Source organism: Rhipicephalus sanguineus, chromosome 11 (assembly GCF_013339695.2).
Source record: "Rhipicephalus sanguineus isolate Rsan-2018 chromosome 11, BIME_Rsan_1.4, whole genome shotgun sequence".
NCBI classification, from domain to species: Eukaryota; Metazoa; Arthropoda; class Arachnida; order Ixodida; family Ixodidae; genus Rhipicephalus; species Rhipicephalus sanguineus.
In genome coordinates this window covers 15,241,264-15,264,620 of record NC_051186.1, presented here as the reverse complement: position 1 = coordinate 15,264,620, position 23,357 = coordinate 15,241,264, and the positions used below count along the sequence as shown (strand labels likewise).

At 47.8% G+C, this 23,357-nt stretch overlaps 1 protein-coding gene across 1 annotated transcript in view; it reads right to left on the bottom strand.

Moving 5' to 3' along the window:
• The window catches only part of LOC119374881 (ATP-binding cassette sub-family C member 3), a 65,542-nt gene that overhangs the window by 21,915 nt on the left and 20,270 nt on the right, over nt 1-23,357 (bottom strand). Inside the window, exons 5-8 of the mRNA XM_049411071.1 lie at nt 20,590-20,766; nt 15,118-15,285; nt 11,904-12,024; nt 1,107-1,399 (exon numbers count right to left, since the gene is read on the bottom strand). Of these exons, the coding sequence (XP_049267028.1) occupies nt 1,107-1,399; nt 11,904-12,024; nt 15,118-15,285; nt 20,590-20,766 (759 nt within the window). The remainder of the gene's footprint in view (nt 1-1,106; nt 1,400-11,903; nt 12,025-15,117; nt 15,286-20,589; nt 20,767-23,357) is intronic.

Below are 23,357 nucleotides of genomic sequence, written 5' to 3'. Positions count from 1 at the left end.
GTGGCCATGAGTGTGCAGGACGGACAAACGTATCCACAACTCAACTTCTATACACACAGGCATACATATATATATATATATATATATATATATATATATATATATATATATATATATATATATATATATATATATATATATATATATATATATATACAGCGAAGTTGATAAAGCTCGCAGAAGAACGTCCCTGCTCCAGAAAAAATCATCATGAACGGGTATGTGTCACAGTTTGGGCAAGAACCACAACTAACCACTTGGCACGCCCTGTAATAATCCTGATGGGTGACAGAACGAGTACACAGAGAGAGGAAGAAAGAAAGAGAGAAAGAAAGGAAGATAGAAAGAAGGAAAGGAAGAGAGAAAGATAGAAAGGAAGAAAGAAAGAGAGAAAGATAAAAAGAGAAAAAGAAAGAAAGAGAGAAAGAAAGGAAGAAAGAAAGAAGCAAAGAAAGAATGAGAGAAAGAAAAAAGGAAGGAAGAAAGAAGGAAAGAAAGAAGTAAAGAAAGAAAGAGAGAAAGAAATAAAGGAAGAGAGAAAGAAAGAAAGGAAGAAGGAAAGAAAGAAAGAAGGAAAGAAAGAGAGAAAGAAAGAAAGAAAGAAAGAAAGAAAGAAAGAAAGAAAGAAGAGAAAGAAAGAAAGAAAGAAAGAAAGAAAGAAAGAAAGAAAGAAAGAAAGAAAGAAAGAAAGAAGAAGAAAGGTGACCCGCTATATAATGTCCTGCCTTAAAACGCGACTTCATTTTTCACTCGACATTTTCCCCCAGTTTACCTGAAGGTGGACGTTTCTAGGCAGCAAACGTTTATGAGCGCTACATATAGGACCCTCTGAATCTATCTTTGATCCCAGCAGAGAAGAAAGTGATGAATGTGAAGCGCCGGCGCTTCACTTTTTTCTCTTCTCTACGCCCTTTTGTCGCGAAATGTATTATGCCTCACTGTCAAGTGCACCTAAGCAATGTAAGCCCCAACTCGCCCAAAAAGAAGTCGTTTAGGATGGATACGACCCCGGTAGATTCGCAGCAACTATAGGGCAATTCATCACGTAGAAATAGATCCTCCCTATTTCTGACCAAATTTAGGAATAAAATGGCTTGAGACAGTACCATGGTAAAAAGGTAGAACGTGACAGCCACTGCTGCCAGAACGGCTGCCGTCGGCAGCTGCAGTCCTGTGACGATAATCCTGGCGATGCCCGCCGTTAGCGACTGCAACACCTGCTTGGAGCCCAGATAAAAGCGCGAGTCGATGACATCCAGCTCGACGGAAAGGCGGTTGAGCACACGACCTCTCGGAGTGGCGTCGAAGAAACCAACAGGGCTGCCGAGCACCCTGACGATCATCACATTGTGCAGTCGGTAGGACAGGCTGCGTGTGCTCATCGCGAGGGCGAAGGCACCTAGACAACCGAAGAACACTGGGAAGGTATTATGAGACAGGGTGAATGCAATGGTTTCTGTATTGAAATAAGAAAGCGGGAGATATTGAACACATGTTTGATACCAGCAACATCATTTGAGGGAGTTGGTTAATCTAGCGCACAACTTGAAGCAGCGCGAAAACGATGATGACAGCTGTAGAAAGCAGGCAGCGCTCGTCCAGTGCGTGGCTGCTGTTCGCTCCTGTCCCCGTGTATTTGTGCTGCTTCAAGATTTACATAAAATTGTATAAAAGATTGCAACTGCTCGTGGACCCGTATTTATGAAGGAATCTTCAGTTTGTTATTCGTCCCATCCACTTGAAGGGATCCCTCTGTTATCGCAGTGACTGGTTGTCACAATAAGATTTGCGAGAAGGAAAGTTTTCTACATAAAAAAAGCTTATACAAGACAAGCATCACTCGAAAGGCAAATGTATCGCGAACAGTAAACATTCGAACACACCTATGCTAAGAACCACCAAGGAAGTGGGTGTGCTTTGATGTTTGCAACGATCGATATGTAATTTTGTAACTTATTCTGCCTCAGTCAATGTAACTCTGCGGAAGTAATATCAAGATCCTGCAGTGAGCCAAGACCCTGTTTTACAGCGACAGGTGTTACGAGATCACTACAACAGCCGATTTTGGTGACGTATTTGTCCGCCGCCGGTATCTCTAACCGTTATCGCGTATATTGAGAAAAAATCGTTGATTCCTACGTCACAGAAATCGGTATAACACGAAGTGAAACGTGTATTCACCGAAGTGGTTGATTGTTCATTTTGCATTTTTGCATAGATATATGAGAGCTTCCACAACAGAACGACTGTTCGTGTTTGGCAGCTATAGCGTTGACGCCTCGTGCCACATTTCCATCCCGACGACTAGCGCCCATGAACATAATTAAGCCTTTGTGGTAGTTGAAGTAAATAACGTACACTTGGACACAGCATATGGTGTATCACGCGCAAATATTGCATCAACAAACACGTAATAAACACTGGTATTAGATAGACACTCATTCAAAACGCTGTTATTTGACGAGAGAAACGGCAAGCTGTCCCCAGCAATAGGGTAACCTATGCCTCTGCTCATGCATGCTTTACCACACTGCGCTTGAGGAACGCGGCAGGCAGAGTTCGTAGCTTGAGCCGCGAACGCGCGATGGCGTTTCACTTCCCGCTGGCGTCTCTGCCGCGGGGAAGGTGTGAGATATACCAGGAGCGTTTTTAATGGCTCGTGTATGTTTCGGTAGAACACTGGGCAGAGCGCCCGGTACCTAATGCCGCGGACCGAGGTCGTAGGTTCGCCACCCAGTTCATCCGCGTCAACAGAACTCTTTATTCTAGTTGGTCGTGGTCATTTGTTCGTGTGAATTTTGCCAACGTCATTTCCGTGACGGATATGACGTCAGTGAAGTCTTGGTGCACCCAGGCTGCTTCCCCATTTACCCAAGTGTACCGCATCCCAATCGTTTTTTGCAAATGGCATTCATATGCCTCAGTTCAGTTCACATCGGACAAGTATGGGTGCGCGGCCTAATACAATAAAAAAGGGGGAGGGCGAGGGGCATGGCCTAGTGCTCAAGGCACTCGCTTTCAGACAGGGAGGACCCGGATTCAAACCACAGGACAGGAAATTTTTTTTGTTTTAAAACTCATATTATTTTGGTGCGCGCCAGCTGAGGGTGAAGAAGGTTATTTGTGAGCAAGGAATGTTTTTTGGGACAACACTATCACCACTATCACCAGCTACACAGGTCAGGCTTGAAAAGAATCTGCTGAATTAGATTTTCAAATCTGTTGTGGATGTACAATAACTTCTTCTTTGGCTCCTCGCATGAAATGAATTTTAACAAGAAGTCCTTTTTTGTATCATAATATGAAATTATGTTCCTATCTTTTAATCTGTACGAGGAATACTCCGAACCTTATCGCTTATAAGTATACCGGTTGCACAGTTCAGTCGGCTCTTCTGCGACCAGTTTCTCACTTGCTTCGGATGCAATGAGCGCGTACTTGCGTTTGACACCTGAAAGCCTAGACTACTGTTGAAAAATTAAGTATAAGATTCTTATCGAGGAAGAAACGCAAGTGGTCTGTTTATTATTCTGCATAGATTATAGCATGCACTTTGTGTTTATAATACACTTGTTATTTGCGTAGATATGTTGAAAACTTCCGTACAGCTTCAGCGGGTTCATTATTGGTTAAGAGTGGATTGTTATAGTCTTATTATTATTTTAGATGGGAAGCAGCTTTTGCTATCCTTCCATCGGCGCCCGTCCTCTCGGGAACCATGTGTGTGGGCCCGCGCTAGTGCGTTCGGGCCTGTGTAAGGGGCTGGGTAAGAGGCTGTGGCCTCTCTTCCTTAGAACCATGTGCTGGCACGCCCTAGCGCGTTCGGGCCTGTGTAAGGGGCTGGGTAAGACGCTGTGGCTTCTCCCCCTTACACTCTCTCAGCAATCTTGTGATCAATGTTTCTATACTCGGGGACAACTTTCTGTGGCAATGAAGGGAAAGCTACGGGGGCGAAGCGTCTGCACATGTACTGCTACGCGAAGTAGTCCGGTTTGGCGCGCGTCTCGTCACGCCGTGGAAAGTGATGGCTATACTCGCGGACAACTTTTCTTGGCAATGAAGGGGAAGCTACGGGGGGCGGAGCGTCTGCACATGTACTGCTACGCGAAGTAGTCCGGTTTGGCGCGCGTCTCGTCACGCCGTGGAAAGTGATGGCTATACTCGCGGACAACTTTTCTTGGCAATGAAGGGGAAGCTACGGGGGTGGAGCGTCTGCACATGTACTGCTACGCGAAGTAGTCCGGTTTGGCGCGCGTCTCGTCAAGCCGTGGAAAGTGATGGCTATACTCGCGGACGACTTTTCTTGGCAATGAAGGGGAAGCTACGGGGGCGGAGCGTCTGCACATGTACTGCTACGCGAAGTAGTCCGGTTTGGCGCGCGTCTCGTCACGCCGTGGAAAGTGATGGCTATACTCGCGGACGACTTTTCTTGGCAATGAAGGGGAAGCTACGGGGGCGGAGCGTCTGCACATGTACTGCTACGCGAAGTAGTCCGGTTTGGCGCGCGTCTCGTCACGCCGTGGAAAGTGACGGCTATACTCGCGGACGACTTTTCTTGGCAATGAAGGGGAAGCTACGGGGGCGGAGCGTCTGCACATGTACTGCTACGCGAAGTAGTCCGGTTTGGCGCGCGTCTCGTAAAGCCGTGGAAAGTGATGGCTAGCGTTGCATTTCGACGCAAACGCTGCTTAGCGTCTAAGGTATACGGGTAAAAGGCGCGACTTTTTCACGCTCGCAGAAACGCAAAGTGACAACGCGTAAAGTAAAAGAAATGCAAATATCTGGCTTGCGTGCGCTGCGTTCCGTCTCAGAAAGCTACATGTAGAAAATGAAGGAGCACTTTATTTATCGCACGCAGAAAATACGGACGCAATTGTGGGGCTAAATTCATCAGCGGTGGGATACGTTAATTGTGGCTCTGTAGCTTTCCCTTCATTGCCACAGAAACTTGTCCCCGAGTATAGAACCAGTTCAGTTTCGCCGCTCCCCATAGACGCTTGCTCTCCGAAGTGACGCCGACGCAAGAACTAGCGCCGCTGCAGTACCATCTTGCATCATGCCTCACGCGTCGTCTTCTACAACACCCATGTTACCTATCGTCGCTGCAGCTTTCGACGCCCGTGACAGCCGAGACTCCGACATTTAAATTTTTGCAATAACCTAGACTGTTTCAAAAAGCGATCATTTCACAAGATATGCTCTATAAACATAAAAAGATAATCAAACGTGACCTATAATGGTACAATCTCACACGCCAAGCTGTCCTCTCATACGAATATTCCATTGTCATCAACCTGTGTTTAGCCGCCACGGTGGAACAGTGGTTACGGTGCTTGGCTGCTAGGCCAAAGGTTGCGGGATTGATCACGACTACGGCGGTCGCATTTTATCTACGGAGGCGGAAATGACACTGGCTCATGTACTTAGATTTGTCATCATAAGCAAGTCGTAAAACAGAGGACCGTTATTAATTCTCGGGCGAGTTAATTCTGATTTCTGGAGAAAGGCGTACAACTCGAACTACGGTTGATCAAGGTACCTGATTTGTATTCCGAGCTCGGTTAGGCGATTTGTAGCAAAGTTAGTCTTCACGTTTCTGGTGGGGAAGGCGTTCAGAAAATATTTCTTGCAAGTCTCTGCCCTCATTCGGAGAAGTTTGCTTGCTTGCTTGCTTGTTCCTTGCATTTGGCTCACACCCACAACGGGGGATTGGCCAAGAAGTTATGAACGGTGTAGCCGCGCGTGCAACACGAGCATCAGGATGGCATTCTTCAGCTTTGTCTCTTTCACACACGCTAAATCGAAAGGACTGCTTGCCAAGTGATCACCGTTCGCAAACAATAACGCACGGAGTACGGAGAAAGCGAGCACAGAGAAACGCACAACGCGTCGCAAGTGGCTACTCCTGGCGCGTCTGAAATCGCTGCACTGATCGCTGCGGCAGGTGCGTCGCCTCCGCGATTACTTCGGCAAAGCGCCATTGAGAGCAACGGCACGTTGCCGTATCCGATCCCGGGGGCCACGGCAAGTGAAGCAAAATGGAACAGCAGCGCCGTAAGTTCACGCGTCGGCCGCGTGTGCCGGCCACTGACCTCCATTAGTGGAGATCAGTGGTGCCGGCACGCGAGCGCAGCTGCGAAACTGTATTGGTTCTAAAAACGTTGCTTGTGATGGCGTCGGAGAACGAGATTCTGCAGACGTGCGATGAACAAACGCGTTGTATTCTAATCAGAACGCGCTTGCACGCGCTAGCGCGTTCGGGCCTGTATAAGGGGCTGGGTAAGACGCTATGGCCTCTCCCCCTTACACTCTCTCAGCAATCACGTGATGGCGTCGGGGAACGATAAGGTCTCTTCGATTTGTCTTGCACTGCCTGCACTAGGTCTGGAAAGTGCCGTGGCGGTGCGAAGCGGTGTTGTGAGCGCGCAGCACCGGTTCAGCAAGTGCCGGTGCAGCCGCGGCACTACTGACACTACCTCGCGGCGGCTGCCACCAAAACGAAAATGCAGGTGCTGGCCGTGTTGGTCGAACAGCCGACGCGGCGTGTATCGCTGGTGCACTGTTTACTAAAAACACTGCCGCGGCGGCACTCTTCGTAGTTGCCGTATGGAACTGCTCGACCGTATGGAACTGCTCGACTCTGCAGCGACGACGATTCCTACAACGGCGACCCTCACAGCGACTCCCAGGAGGATTTTGACGGTGTATGTGTCTCGGTTGCCTGCATGTTGGTTCGTGAAGATGTAACTCCTGTTGCCTGGTACGAGAACGTCGTCGGCAGGTTCCATGAGTGTGATTGCAAGAGACTGTTCAGACTATCTAGAGGGACGTTTTACTGGTTCCATGGAAAATTTCGCTGGTTTCGCGACGTTCTATGAAAGTGCGTGCGAGGCCACACAACAAGAAAAAAACAAAATATGTGGGGTCCTGTGACCGACGCTAAGACGGCAAAGTTCAGTTATCCAGGAAAGTGTGCGCTATTTTACTGACGTCGCCACTTCTCTTCACGCTAGACTAGGGAACGAATGTGCAATTCTTGTAAACCATTAAGGCACATGTATACGCACGCTCGCACGATGAATGCATTTTTAAACTCAAAAGTATTTCTAGAAGACTTCATATCGCCTCAGCTTCACGATTTCGCAAAGGCGAACTGAGAGCGCAGCTCGCGAGTCGCGCCACATCTTTTTTCGTGTGTACCATTCGTATTGCCAAGTACGGTGAATTTTTCTGCTCACTAGAGATGTGAAAAGATCCGCCTTAATAGCTGCCGAAAAGACGTGTCTAAGATTGCCCGTCGGAGTCAGCAGTTTAACTTGCTTTTGCACGCCCTGAACAATAACACGCAGCGTCGTCTGCTCTAAGCTTGGGAGTAGGAAGGGGCGCACGCCATGCTGCACTTCTTTGCACCTCCTTTTGAGCGAGTGCAGGCCGGCAGAGAACTCGTGCAGCACTACGCTTGCACCTTGGCAAAACGAGGGAACCGTTGCAGAGGGCATGCGCGCACCAGCAAAACGAGGAGGACGGTGCTGCACCCGTTGAAACTATGCTCTATGTATTGTAGAGCATGATGCTCTATGTATTGCCGCCGGTGCAGCCAAATCGAAGAGACCTATATTCTGCAGACGTGCGATGAACCCACGTGCTCCAGCGTGGCGTGGCGATGAACCCGCGTGCCGTGCTCCAACAAGAGTTCGGGAGGAGTAACAGCAACAGCAACTACAGTGAATTCATGGTGTACACCACTTGTAAGGCCGCGTTAACATCGGGCGAGGTGCCCGTGATGAAGGGAACTTTAAGTCGACCCATGCGCTGCTTCGCATCCCTATATGGTTCCATTGAGTGGGAGGAGGTGTAGTTTTTTTCAAAATCCTTATTTAAATTCACCGTTATAATCTTCGTTAAGCTATAAAAGGCAATTTCCCTATGAATATGCTGCAACAATGAGCTTTGTTCACACGGTATTTGTAGAGACAATAACACAATTCAAGAATATTGCCACACGCGGTTATTGCTCTATGTTTAGGTATTCGGGTTTCAGCCATAAAATCACGCCATATCCACGAAGTGAATGATGATTGACGAGCTGGCTCAGAGATAATAGGGTAAACCATGCATGCTCCGTAGAACTCGCCCACTGTCATATAAAGACGTGACACCTTGTTATAGTAGCGATTGTGGTCAGGTTGTTGTCGAACCACAAGCGGTCACAGACCTTGCAGCTGTGACCGAAAGTGTGGTCGAGGAAATCGCGCTTGAAGCGCGCGTCGGCGCCACCAACTTCAGGTAGCGCCCGCTTTTCGGCGCTTGGCCTCTGCATCCCGCGCCCGTACCTCTTCGAGGTTATCTTGCCGCCGCTTCCGCGCTGCTTCGGCGTCGCGGGCTTGTATCTCGGAGTCCGCACGACGCTGACGTCTCTGCGGCCTCGCGAGCTCTCACCGCAGAATTTTGGCGGCGAGCCCGGTGCTGCTGCCTTGCGAGCCCTCCGCTCCGCCGCCTTGTCTTCTTCGTTCATGTGATTAGTATTGAAGCGCATTGCTGGAGTGGAGAGAAGACGACTTCTTTCGTGTGAGCGTGCGCACGCTACAGTTGGCTATGCTATATGTGCTTTTGCCTGCGTTAATATTATCATCAAGGCGCCCCCCTCGAAGAACACAAGAAGAAGACTTCTCTTTCGCGCGAGCTGCGCCTGTAGATGTCGCGTCTAGAACTGAGGTCACGCTTACGGCGTGGTACTTTGCCCCATCTTAAGAACTTGGCGAGCCAGCTCCTAAAAACTGTTCGCAACGCTCGCCGCAGACCGCGCCGCAATGCTTGGAAAGATTCACGATCGCTTTTAGATCATTCAGTTCAGATCACGCGCAGGACGCGAATAATCAAGCTTATTGGAGAGCTTACGCCAGCACCACCGATAATGCTGGAACGTTCGATGACTGCTGTATGAAAGACGACACGTTCCGCTGATGATCAGTTGACCGACGGCCGACGCTATGTTCACCGCTCTCAGTGTGCCGTGTGAATTGCTTGTGCCCTGACTTTTCATTTTCTGGGTTCAAGTTCGCCCAAATGAAGAGTTGCGTATTTACCAGTGTTGCTGGAGCCTTGTTCACCGTCACAACCACGTGACCATATGTTCAAGATGTTATCATTGATCCTCATCATAACGCCCCTAATTACAAAAATGCACCCATAGATTCAGGCAGTTCTATTTTTTTATGTGCCTATATCGCGGCAACGCACGTAGCGGCAGTGCTTAGGGGTTCGGATATCGCAGAATAAAACGTAATGCGAGTGACCAATAAGAAAAATGGTGAGACATTCCACTCCGCGTGGGTCGATCACTAGCGAAGCTATTTAGCACAGGCCACAGATGTGAGACATGATTTTCAGCCATATACGATTCCGAAACCTGTAACTAAATCAGGAACGTCTGTTCAGTAAGTATCCTTAATTTCCCGTATGCTGGCGTAGTGTTTTCCATTTGAGGGGCATGCGTTTTTTCTTCCTGCGTTCTCCGTTTCCCGACATGCGTCGTCTTGTCCGGCTTACCACATGCGCTTGGCGTTTTGCGCGTGATCCTAATTGGTGCTTCCCGCCCACGTGTTCCTTTCTTTATTTCTAGTGCACCAATTGTGAGTATTGTGGTGGGGCCAATTTCAATGGGAAAAACGTTTTGCTGGACTCCGGACTTGTCCTAGCCATATAAAGCATCGCTGCAAGTTTTAGCTCATAAGCACACGGTGCCGCTAAAAGGAGTAACAGCAAATTGGAAATGCAAAAATGAAAGAAACATTCACCCATGCTACTGTTTCCGATACCGTGCATGCAGTTGCTTCATTTAACTGTGCTAATGTTTGGGCTACCCACATTGGTAATTAGCGGCTATATCGCTGTGCTGCCGATAGCGAGCTCTAGGTTAGATTGACGGAAGGCACATATCAGCGTAGGCTATGAGTAAGAACGCGAGAGTTCTTACATTTGCTTGCACATCAAGAACCCCGAAGTGTTCGATACCGATCCGGTATCTTTCCTTATTACGTAATCCATGCCCCCATGCTGCCTCGGGAGGTTAGTGAATAATAAAAAAAGAGCGTCATTGCTCAAAGTCACGGCAAATAACTTATTTTAGGCATACGTATTTAGATAATTTGTGGTGTTCGCACACTAACCATCAGAAATACAAATAGCGGCAAGTCCTCCAACCCACAGAGATCTATTCCACTGCGAGCTGCTGGCATCCGTCCACTGCTTCATCCAGACCAAGTAAGTGCCCACGGCGCATGCGCGCAGCATGAAGCACAAGCAGCACGCGGCAATCCAGGGTCCGCATATTAGTACCACGGACCAAAATAAGTCCGCGCTGCTCTGGAATGCAGGAAATAGGTTTTATTAAGTCAATTTTAGTACAGTCCGACTAAAACAAAACGCGTTGTCTTCAATTCCTTTGTGATACAATAGCTGTGGCCGTAAGGCTCGTAACACAAGGAAGAAGTGATAAAACATACGGGAATATATCGTCCAAAGTCTGCCCACACAAGATGATAGAGCTTACACCGACTCTATGATTTGAGTAAGTTGAAAATAAGATAGGTTTTATATCGCGCATTCCGAGCGCAAACATCGCGTACAAAAGATCAACAGATACAAACTTGGCTTTTTACCAAGTTCACGTACCAAATTTGACGCTTCCACTTCGTCCTCTGTGAGCCTGTGTGCGACTCCTTCTTTCTCCTGTCTCAGTGACCATTCACTGAAAAATAAGAAAAGAACACGCACATATCATACCGTAACTACACAAGACGCCTACTAATCTCACGAAACGATTGAAATAGGGCAGTGAGAATTTATTGTCTTATTGTTAAAGTGACGCGGTGATTTAGAAATACTAGGAGCTTCCTGTATAGGATAAGAAAAACTAACTCTGCCACATGCTTATGCTGGCTGGCTACCCCCAGCATGTCATCACTTCAGTAGCTGAAGCACTTTTAAGGACAGTGAAAAGGAACATGCACAAATCCCCAGGTGATATCAATGATCACATCAACCAGCAACGCACCTCTGTTATTCCATATATACACGACATATCACACCGTCCCAAGAAAGTAGCGAGCAAGGCGGGCATACGGGTAGTTTTTTCCGCACCGAACAAACTTTCGAGGCTTTGTAAGGCAAGCTACAAAAAGGTCAGCTATTCATGCGTCGCCAAACATCGAAATCCTTTCGTTTCGTGTCGAAAAGGCGTCGTGTACTCTTTCCCACTCTCATGTGGAAAGGAGTATATCGGACAAACCGGCACGTGCCTAAATAACAGACTTCGTGAGCATTTTAACAGTTCTCAGAATATAACAGCCGGTCATCTTAGTCAGCATTGCAAAGCTTGTGGTTGTGAACCTTCACTTCATAATTGCATCGTCATCGGTACTAGCAACAATAAGACAACCCGCGAGATAATTGAGGCAGTGGAAATTGCGAAAGCGGGAGCTTCTTGTATCAGCACAGCATCGATTTACCTAACGGAAAAAGAGGTTGCATTCTTAAACAAAACGCAGTGGCGTGGCTCCGCACGTGTCCGTGTTTAGTTTTTAAGCGCTTTAATCAGCCTTCTGCTGGTGCCAAGTTATCATCGTATTTGATCTTGCTTTGTCGGCCCAGCCAGGACTCTCAGCGCCTGCGCGCACTGTTCAACGTAGATGTTCCGCCTCTGTTGACTAAACATTCTGTTGGAAGTAAGCGCATCGTCCAGTCTTCACTTTCTTTGTCCGTGTCTCTTTTGTGCGCCACAAGTTTCATTATGTATCACCACCAACAAGCCCATTCTTACGTTCTTTCAAGTTATACTTACGTATCATTTTCATGCGCGTTCTCTTCTTTTGCTTTATCGCCGCTGCAAATCATCCTGGGACATCTAGGATCTTGTAACAGTTCGCTCACGCTATTGAAAGACGTAACTTGTCTGTCAGCAACTAGAAGTATCTTCTTCATCTGCTGAAGATATTGGGTCTGCGTGCATACAACGAGTCGTGTCTGAAAAAAAAAAAGGAGAAACAAGTTTACGCTCTAAGTCCTTCATTTTATGGGGGGCATGTATTCAATAAACCATCCAACAACGGAAACCTGTTGTCGCATGCGCTTCCACCGAAACACTACTGCAGGGTTCTCAAATGCGCGGCCCGCGGACATTTCGCTAGTGGCCCGGCCAGTACATGACTGTCTTCGTCGCAATTTATTTTTGTGCTCTGAATAAGAACTGTTGGAGCCACGCACATCGGTAGGCCGCTATCCAAGCGCCACGTGCTGAGCAGTGGCGATGCGCGTGGGCCACTCACAGGCTTCAAGAGCGGCAGCCGTGCCAGTGCCCGGACAGTCGGGACGGACCGCTGTGCGCAAGTGAGGGGCCCGACCCGCGTGGGCTTAAGGTTAGGGGCAGTGCGTGCGCCCGTGCTATTGTATCGTGTTTATGTTGGGAGTTCAACGAAAAAGCATCATTTCCTTGGCAGCAAGACGGCCAGACCCCACAGAATTCTCCGTAGTTATTCGTAGGGATACGGCGGTTGTACTGCCTCGTGCGCATTTCCAGCGTCTTCTCGGTCGTTCTTTCTTCCCTCAGGAATTCCTGGACGGCCTTAGGTGGGTTACGCATCAGCTGAACGAAGACGTCTTGCTTGACTCCTCGCACGAAAAAGCGCACTTTCTTCCCCTCGAGCATGTCCGGGTCAGCGTGGCGGAGCAGTCGGTTCATTTCTTTCGTGAAGATAACCACGTTTTCTTTCGGGTGTTGCGCCCGTGTCTCCAACAAGGCCGCGTCCCTTTCCTTTCGGACGACGCTCGTGAACGTCGCCAAAAAAGTGCTGTGAAAGAGGTCCCAGGTTTGGAGCGCGGACTCCCGATTCTCGTACAAGGTCCTTGCTGCGTCTTCCAGGTAAAAGCACACGTGGCACAGCTTATCGTCGGAGTTCCAGTTGGTAAATGTACAGACCCTTTCAAACGTCTCCAGCCAGGTTTCGGGGTCTTCACATGGCGAACCACGGAATGTCGGCGGCTTCCTGGGTGGCTGCATCACAATGGCTGCATGGGACACTGCGGCCGTCATCGTGCTTGTTGTCTTTGTCGCCGTGGCTTTTTGCTTGTCCTGTAGGGGTCCGTATTGTGGGGGCAGTCCTTTCAGTACGCGGATGGCTCAACTGTTGCTGATGGTGTCGGTGCCTTCTTCGCGACGTGGGCTGGGTTCAAGGCTTGACGGGCGCGTCCGGAACATGAACGAGCAGCACCTCCACCAGATGTCGCGTGGTCGCCACGTCGACGAAGGCAGCAGTCGGCGTGTCCAAGAAGAAACTCTTTATTTGGCCCAACTTGTGGCCGGGGAACCGAAACTCAAACTGTAAGGAAGCGATACACGCTGTATACTGATAGCGGCGAACAGAGCGTCGGCCGTCGATAATCTGCTCAGCGGTAAGGCATGTCTGCATTTATACATGCGGCATCCAACATTCGAGCCTTATCGCTGGTAGCCGCGTTAGTTCCAGAATGAACTCAGTTGTTCGCGTTTGCGCGCTCAGAAGATTCTGAAATAACCTGGAAGGTTCTCAGACATTCGGGAGCGGTCTGCGCAAGACAGTGATTGTACGTGTAACGGGCCAGTTACATAAGCATGGCAATAGAATCGCGCATGGCATTTTTACGAGCTACACAGGCATAGCAGCCTAAAACATTATTTTTTTCGTGAGGCGCCCCTTGCAGTCACCATGTGTTGATACATAACAGTGAAACAATAACTCTATATCTGAGAATGGGCGTCCAGATTCTTTTTGTCCAGAGTCTTTTTGGATACTGCTATCGATATCTTGTTGGAATCCTGGCGCCAAATCCCTTTCAGGAATGACATGAGATATGAGAAAGGTCTCCTTTCGTATAGCTACGTTGGCTGACATTTCGTACAAAATACTCCCCCCTGACCGCATGTACCTTTTTCACTGTCCCGGCCCTTGCGAAGCTAATATCCGGGACTGCAGTCCGCTAGCCAAAGTGAGTTTGACAACCCATGCACTATAGTGACATACCTAACTCTGGTTGTCGAAATGTGAGAGTGTGACTTCAAGGAACTGGCAATCCTTTACTTGGCATGGACACATTCATTAACACGCGTGCGATGTTTAGTCAATGCTTTACAGCTTTTGGCCCTATAATGAAGAGATATCTCAAGGTAAAGATGCACATTTTCTTGCAACGGTCACAAAACGCTGTCCACGACACCATCACTGCCGATTCTCCGAAGTTATTACATTCTTCCATTCTTCAGTCAACATAAAGCGAGCACCCTGAAAACTGATGGAAGCTGTAATTGCATCAGGCGTCTAGACGAATGTAAAACATCGTACGTGGACACGAGTTCGGTGTGTTCTCACATCAGTTTTGCAGAATTACGCCAACCTTCTCATCAGGGGCCTAACCAACATTTTTTTTCGGAGGGGAGGATAGCGGTGGAACGGAGAGGATGTGACCCTCTTAGGCATGTTGGTGCGTGTGTCTATATGTGCGCGTGTATATATTGTCACGGGGTCGCGACGGCGAAGAATGCTCCAGCAGAACTCGGAAATACGTAACTATTTATTTGGCCGAACGTGTGGAAGAGAAACGGAAAGTCAAACTGCAAGAAAGCAATGCGCGCTGTATACTGATAGCGGCAAACAGAGCATCGATCGTCGCTAATCTGACAAGCGATAAAGCATGTCGGATGCTATGCATGCACTATCGAAGATTCCAGCGTTATCGCTGGTGGCCGCGTGAGCGTTGCGCCGAGCGTTGCAAACAGTCTTTCCGGGTGAAATCCGAGTGCATCAAAATAATACACGTGGCAATATGCACATACCAATTATCACACCTTGCGGGGGGATAGGACCCCGCAAACAAACCCCTGGCTACGCCGCTGTTCGCCATAGTCTAAAGGGACAAGGCACGAGTGTATTTCGATATTATTACACTCCAACGCTAACTACTCCGTGAGTATGGTAATCCGGACCTGAAATTTGCAAACAACGTGTCCTGAAGGAGGTAATACGTAACTACTGTTTGATTGATATATCTCAGCATAGTATTTTAGCATTACTGATATCGCATCACCTTTTTTCGCAGCAATCCGTGCTGTCCAATCACCTTGTCGAAGACCTTCGCCGCGACATGCACGTCCAGCGCGCTCAGCGTGTCGTCTAGAAGGTAGACGCTGCTCTCACTGTAGACCGCTCGAGCAAGGGCTATTCTCTGCTTCTGCCCACCACTTAGTGTTGCACCCTGCAAATGGAATAAGTGGCAGAAACAAATTTCACTCTTTCGCATGGTGAGGAAAGTTGAAAAATATAGGAAACAAAGATTTCCCTCACCTGCCCTTAAAACCGAAAACAAACCTCAGAACATAGCGACCGACTACGTCGTTTGCAATGCCGTACACAAAGAAGCCCGCATGAGGTCTACAAGACGAGGGCTTACAACACAACTAAGGCAGCACACCACAAGGTCTATGCACTATCGATTTAAGAGCACGCAATGTTGGGCAAGTTCGCGAGACGTGATAATTTATATGAACTGAGCGCCAAATTACGAGGACAAACGAAGATGGCATACAGGACGAGCACTGTCTTCAAAGTTAATTTGTCATGAAAAGAAAAGTCGAAACGGAAGACCACTCTTACCTTAGTGCAAACACGCACGCACTTGCGTAGATGTTTGGAAATCATTGGGGTTCCGCCTCGCGCGCCACCAATGGCGGCGCTACGAGCGGCGCTCCGGTGGCGCAATCTGGGGGAATTCGGCTTTTGTCGTCTGCTAGGCTCTGGCTAAATCAGCTGCATTTGCATTATAGTTCGCTCGCGTAGACCGACGCTCCTAGATTAATAGCTGTATTTTCTTCTAGTGTTCTGCAGATGGCCGCCGGCATTACAGGAGGTCTACAAACACTCACATTGAATGTAACTTCTATGTGACCCACAGCCATCGCGGTCAGGAAGATGCCCCCGAGTTGGTAGTGTAAGTCATTCGGCTAGGTGGTGTTGGAATATCTTACCTGACTGCGGGAACATCTCGCCAAGCGAGCTAACGGGAGTATACGCCGCTTTAGAAGCGAAGCACGACAAATTTTAGTGCTTATTCGCTTGAATTGAGCACTTGAGGGGGACGAAAACTCGCAATTGGCTCAAAATCGTAGTCATGTGGACATGTTTACACAGAACGTTCGCCCGCAAAATACAATTGATAAGTTCACCGACAAGTGGGTTATTGCCGACAACGAGTGCGGACTGTACGAGTTGGCACTACACATTAAAACTTGTTACACGTACTACTGGTGCCGAATAAAACGCGAGCATTGGTGCGCGTTGGTGCAGTTTCCAGCCTCACAATTAGATTTAGATGCGCTCATATGCCATTTACCGCTCGTGAAACGCAGCCATGCTTTCGATCACGTAGCGCTGCCTAACCTGATGTGCGCGCCTGTCATTGGAGATGGCTCGACGGCGTTAGCCTTCCTACTGCTTGGGCCACACTCTCCGCTGTTCGCTTTGCATTCGAAGCTGTTGGTGCAGTTTGGTAAAATGTGGGAAAAATTGGCGAAAGGGGCGAAGAAGGGGAGAAAGGCCGCTCTTTCCCGCGCTTTTTCTGGCCCCTTTGGCCGATTATGGCCGGCTATCCTTTACCTCACTGCAACAAGATTGAATATTATTTGGTACAATGATCGCACCACGCTCTATTAGGACTCGATCTTTGGGGGTAATTTACAGGGTGTTATTCCAGATACATCTTATTACGACTTTTCGATAAGAAAGTTTTGTATTTACTTACGTTCGTATGATTACACTAATTCTGTTCAGCGTACTTTCAGACAGCATTGAACGAATCATGACGTCGATTTATCGATGTAGGGATTAAAATATGCTGCATAAGAGAATGCGACGAAACCTGTCAATATTTCACAGCACCGTCAAGGTACATGTAAACTGGTAGCGAAACTTCCATAGAAGCCTGTGTGTCAAGTAGCTGGCGGCTCGCTACTCCCGTCGCCATCTATGGATCGCGGGGACAACAAAAAAAATAACAAATAATATATGACATCAGAGCCGGAAGCGGTAACGACGTCGCGCATTTGCACTACATGGCGCGAAATTGAATTTGTCATTAATTGCTGACCTTTTACACGCTTTTGACAACTAGGCAATTTTGTCGCGCCTTTATGGCTCGCCAATCGCGTGTACGAGACAGAAGGGAGATCAATAAGAAAGATTGGGGGAGCAAGCTTCTTTTATTAGCCACATAGTGTACTTGCAATATACACCAAAATACTTTGCGGATGAAGAAGTTACGATGCAACGGCTCACGAGCACAATAGTTCGAAAACCCACGTTGCCCAATCGAGGAAAACCACTGGAGCGAGACAGCAGCCTTGAAAGCATCACTTTGGCAACCTTACAGTACAGCGTTTCTTAGCTTAGCGTGCCGCATTCATCGTCACGGAATGCGAGTGCACGCCGGCCGTGCGCCAGCGAAAGCAGTCTGCAGTCACAGGAGCGGTATCTACACATTCTGCGAGCTAGTTCAGGCCCGCCGCGGTGGTATAGCGGTTACGGTGCTCGGCTGCTGACCCGAAGGTCGCAGGTTCGATCCCGGCCGCGGCGGTCGCATTTCGATGAAGGCGAAATGGTAGAGGCCCGTGTACTTAGATTTAGGTGCACGTTAAAGAACACTAGATGGTCGAAATTTCCGGAGCCCTTCACTACGGCGTCTCTCATAATCATATCGTGGTTTTGGGACGTAAAACCCCAGATATTATTACTGTTAGCTAGCTCAGCTTCCCTGAAGTGTCACGGCAGTAAACAATACATCAGTCAATGACTAACCTACGCAAGATACGCACGAAACCACCGCGCAAAAGTGAGCGATGCCACGTTGGCACGACAATGCGCCGAACTAAATACAAGCACACATAGAAGACTGCCTGCATACGCCCCTCATTTATGGCACTGGACCAAAAAATATGAGAGAGCCAACTATTTCGTCAAGTTTCAGATAACCGCAAAGTAAATTCCGAGTTTACTTTGGCACATACAAAGTTAAGATTATTCGAAAAAAGTATTCCATTAAGTTTTTGGTTTTCGTTAGTTGTCCCCTCCTCACCTAGTCGCGCTTCAATCGTACGGCGTGCGTCGATGTCTGTGACGGTAAGTTTTCGAGCACTTTTCGTACCAAGTTTCGCCACCGATATAATTCGATCTTGGCACCGTTGTGCGTCCCTGTATAACCGCGCGCTCCCAACCTGGTAATTGTCTCGTGTAAATTTTAAGCATTTATGACGCGCTTACACAGCAGCTGCTGAAAACTTGGATCTAATGAAAGGTTGTTGCCTGCAGTGATCACTTTATCTATTTGAATGACATCGCACGTCGTTCGCCATATGCTTAAAACTCCGAACAACGGAAATTAACTGAACGAGCAGGCTTCGCAACCGAACACGAGCAGCACGCTGCATACAAACATTACTCTACAACACAGACACGGAAGCCGATGACTAAACGCTGCAGTCAGTGAACAAAACGAGTCATTATGAGTGCGCCAAGGCCATAGAACAGTCATGACAAGAAGTCCTCGACATACATGCAGGCATAAAAATTGATGCCTAGCAGACGACGCCAGAAGCAATCGACACTGAGTGTGCTCCTGACGGCAGCACTGCTCGATTTCGCGGAGCACTTTGCTTGAACATTGAGTGCAAGTTGTTTTATGAACTTTCCAAATAATGTTTCAATAACTAGAGCATGACAAACCGACCGGCAGCGCCGAGCAGCCTTCAGGAAGCAAGCGCACGTACGCAGAGCTGCACCCGAGTCCCCGCGTTGACCTCAGACGCGAGAGGGCCCCACTCAAGAATTGCGGGGCGAATAACACTAGATTATCGTAAGAGATTGTATTCACTGTGTAGTAAATTTAGGGAAGGCTGGGCGACGTGCATGAAAACAAGGCATTATAACAAGTTTCAGGCACGAGAACAAGTTGACGCGGGAAAGTGTAGAAGCCTTCCTAATAAAGAAAAAAAAAGGCGAGTCGTATGGATCGTGGTATAGCCTTCCGCTCCTTGTCCCATCAAAGTGAATCAGTGTGGCTCGTTTTATGTACTGTGAAACATTATGTAACGATAACTATTTCTTTCATTGTTGGTCTTTATGAAAGCGAAATAAAGCCTTATGTGGCTCATGAGTAAAGAAGGATTTGAGATTCGGCGAGACCTGACGATACATCGTGAGACGTTGTCGGCAGCCTCGGCGTCAACGCGAGTCGTGCAAAAAAAAGAAGCTAATAAAGGTCGGACACGAACGACGTGAGACTCAAGTGAATGTGCGTGTGCAGTCGGCGTGCCAAAACTCACATGCCCTCGCAGTAACATGACGCCATCGATGGAGTCACAGATTGCCAGAGTTTGTGATGTCATCATGATGTCATTATGACGTTGTTATATCATGGTGGCATAGCTCTACATAGGCTGTGCAAAGCTATGTGAGGTACAGAAAGCTAACAACTGCTCAGATCCCCGGAGGCAGTGAAAACCACGTTAGGTAATGCAACCTTTCAAGATTGGGGGGGAGGGGGGTATTACGTTAGACGCAGATGAAAAAGGGAAAACTGAACAAGGCTTTCGCCTTCGAGTAGTCCTAGGCAAAAGCATAAAGGGCGGTGTGAAGTTTTACATTTAGTTGCAGTATTTATGCTTTGCATTCCAGCTGTTGCGTAACCGTTCATATGCATGCGTTGCCCACGCTCCCGTACTTTATGCACCCAGACATCTAAATGCTAATGAGGATACCGAAATCGCCAACTGCGTGCACAAAGCTACCATCCACGCAAATTTATGGTTTTTGCGGCTGCGCGCCTTATGCCCAACGACAATGAAGAATGCTGAGAGACACACGCTACCATGAGGCTTCTTCATCATAGCGAATAGCTATGGAGCACATCTTAATGTCCAGATGCTGAAACTCCGGATAAAGAAACGTATGTAATGTGCCGTACCGGCACTCCCCTGGTTTGCTTTAGGGTGCAATGATAAGTTGTCGCAAGCAGAAGCCGACGCATGTGGTTCGTGTACGTTTAAAGACGTTCGTGTTGGTTCGTGTAGGCTTAAAGAGCCTCGGTGGTGCCAGTGTCCATGCCCCCTTTGTTCATACAGAATGTTTGGCCGGTGACACGCGATGCCATGGTCTCATCTGTGTCTTTTGTGTACGCGACGCTGCAGAACAAAAGGGCGGTGATGCCAGACCTATTACTTACAGGCCGTCCATGAGACGTGAGACCTGTTTCTTTACGGCCGCACATAGCTCAAATGAAAAATCTGTGAGTTTCCAACAGAATTGACCTGAACACAACACGTATATTTCTCTTTCTCTGAACATTGAACATAGCTGGCATTATCTTCCTCTTTCCAATCTGATTGTGCTGGAATATGATGATATACGTTATTCAATTAAACGATGTCTGTATTTAAACGCCAGTTGTCGTAACCCACATTTGCAGCTTTTAATATTACCTCTGAGTTGCGGATACATCGGCTAGGCGTACCTTTTGTCCAACCTCTGTGAGGTCTCCCGTGGGAAATCCAGCCATGTCTTTCAAGAGGTCGCAAGCAGACAGGACCCTATTGTATAGGGACGCGTCGTGCGGTTTCCCGAATAAGATGTTGTCCCTTATCGACATGTTGTAGATGCACGCACTCTGTGGCATGCAGGCTATGGTTCCCTGCGAACAAAAGACACGGTAGTAAACGTGGGCCCCGCAGAACCTACTTGGCGGCAGAGGCTGACTGATGTGATAGCCACTGAATGGTAAGTACAATGGCAATCATAGACATAAAAAGTACATTTCAAAGCACTGAAAGCTCCAGTGGGCAATGTCTTGTTCCACAACAGGATGAGAAGAGGTACTATTCTTCCGTCGCTAAGGTTAAAACTTGACTGGCTCGTAATCAAGAGTAGATGCAAGCATAAATTGGTACCCGGCAAAGCAGATTGCTTGGAGACGATACTAGCCACATTTTTTGAATAGGTTGACCCACTGCATGATCAAAACGTCAAAGCGCGCGGAAGGTATTAGTACTCCCGGTTAACTCCTGTTTTTCAACCTCCTCTGTGAGCTGGCCGAACTTTGCCGAACATGCAGGCATTAAAGCTACGGGGCACCAATGGCAAAAGCCTCGCCAAATATCATTTCTTGCGTAATCTCCATGCAAAAAAATCACGAGTTGGGCCGACACTGCTGGCTTCACGGAGCGTTCGCCTACCGAGGCTGGCTGCGTGACGTAATGGTCTCTCCTAAGTTTCTCTCCCTCCGTCCTTCTGAAGTAATCACTCATCGGCGTCATCATCAACCTCGTGGCAACTATCTGCGGCGTATGGTGTTTGATGATGACAACTAACTTCATGGTGCCCTGTGTCTGCCACGAGAACGTCGCTATTGGACATGGCACACAAAACATGAGTGAAATAATTTTACAGCTTCCGTGATAACTGAACCACCATTAAGAAGAACTCGAAAGCAGTAGTTCTAGTAATTCATCATAGAGTAGGTAGCACAAAAAGTACGGGGACACAAGAAAGCAACATAAACACAAGAGGAGCGCTAATTTCAAACTAAAATTTATTCTCAGAGTCCACGCCTATTTCTGAACCAGCAAAGACCAAAACAGCACATCGTCATCTAAGAACGTACATCTTATTCCACAATGCATAGCATGAAACATCTTGATCGGCTCCTAATACAAAAATGATATACGCTAAATGTAACGCAGCCAAGAGACGCTAAAAAGTGAACGCGAGCGATTCCAGTACGCGTGCTCCGACTAGAGACTTTTAATCTTTGCTGGTTGATAAATAGGCGTGGATTCTGAGAATAAATTTTAGTTTGAAGTTAGCGCTCGTCTGGTGTTTATGTTGCTTTCCTGTGTCGCCGTATTTTTTGCGCTACCTGCTGTATGATGAATTCTTACAGACTCACCCATATTTCCGTTCTCGTAAGTTCTGGTAACTCATTCAGGAAGTAACTACCGTGTGCGATGCAGCCCTGTAAAAACGCTCGGAGGCCCAATATCCTATTTTATTAACTTTTGACTGATGTCCCGAATGGTGCCGTTTTGTTCTCGCAACGATGCCCGGATGTTCCCGTTTGACGATCCGGATAAAGGATATGCCATATGACTCAAGTTGACTTGAAGCTCGCCGAGAACGGGAGCGAAAAGCAGTTCGTGCCAAAATCTTCATAAGAAATGCGGAGAACTTCTGAGGTAATGCTTCCACAGAAGCTTTTTCCGTTGAAGCTCTCCGCATAGCTACGGCTGGCAATCGCCGTCAGTTAACAAAGTTGAGTCCCAAAGCACAATACCTTGAAGACATTCCAGCTTTCCTGATTGGGTACTTTTATTATTCGCAACGACTGAATTTGTTTTACTAAAGCCCTACTTTAAAACCCCGCGTCTTTTCTTTCTTGCCTAAACAATATTTTATAATATATGGGAAGATGAAGACATAACCCACATCCAAAAAAAAATGATTTCAGGAGCCCTTCCCCTATCGTGAGATTGGGCGCAAGCAAAGCTTGGAGTGTGTGTGCCTCACCTACTTCTTCCTTTCTTTCTTTCTTTCTTTCTTTCTTTCTTTCTTTCTTTCTTTCTTTCTTTCTTTTTGTATAGACGGAAACGAAGCAGGCGCTTGGTTTCCGAAGAGGGAAAGACACCCTTTCGTTCTCTTTCCCTCTTCGGCGAAAGTGAAACGGCTCTGATTGGTCGCGGGCAGCGCGTGAGGGTGTGCCTAAGCAGTTGGCATCGTGCCTAATGACGGACGTTCCGGCGCCGGTGCCGGAACGAGAAGTCATGCCTTCATATCCAGGAAATATCGAAATGTGCGAACGTGAAATGTCAAGTAACCTCTATAAAAGCTCAGATTGCTATATCGGAAAAGGCTGATTGCCGACAAGCCAATTATTGGAGCATCAAATATTGAATCGCGATGCATAAAAATGCGCACGTGACCGGCGTACCTTCGAAGACCGCATTCAGCGCCACGTTCTTTTGCGCAAGACAACGCCGCTACTGGAATCTGTAACTCGTAACAAGCTTCCCTTGAATAAACAGATACATTTGCGCAGTTTGCAGTAGTGGTGCAAGGCTGGAACCAACCGTGGAGGGAGTGTCAGGATCTCCAAGGGAAGGTGCTGTCCACCCACGCTTGACCTCTTGCACTGCACAAACATTGCTTAGGCGGGAATATTACACGCGACTAATGTTACATAATTTATCTTGCGCGAACATGTGACGCCACTAGTGTTACATGATTTGG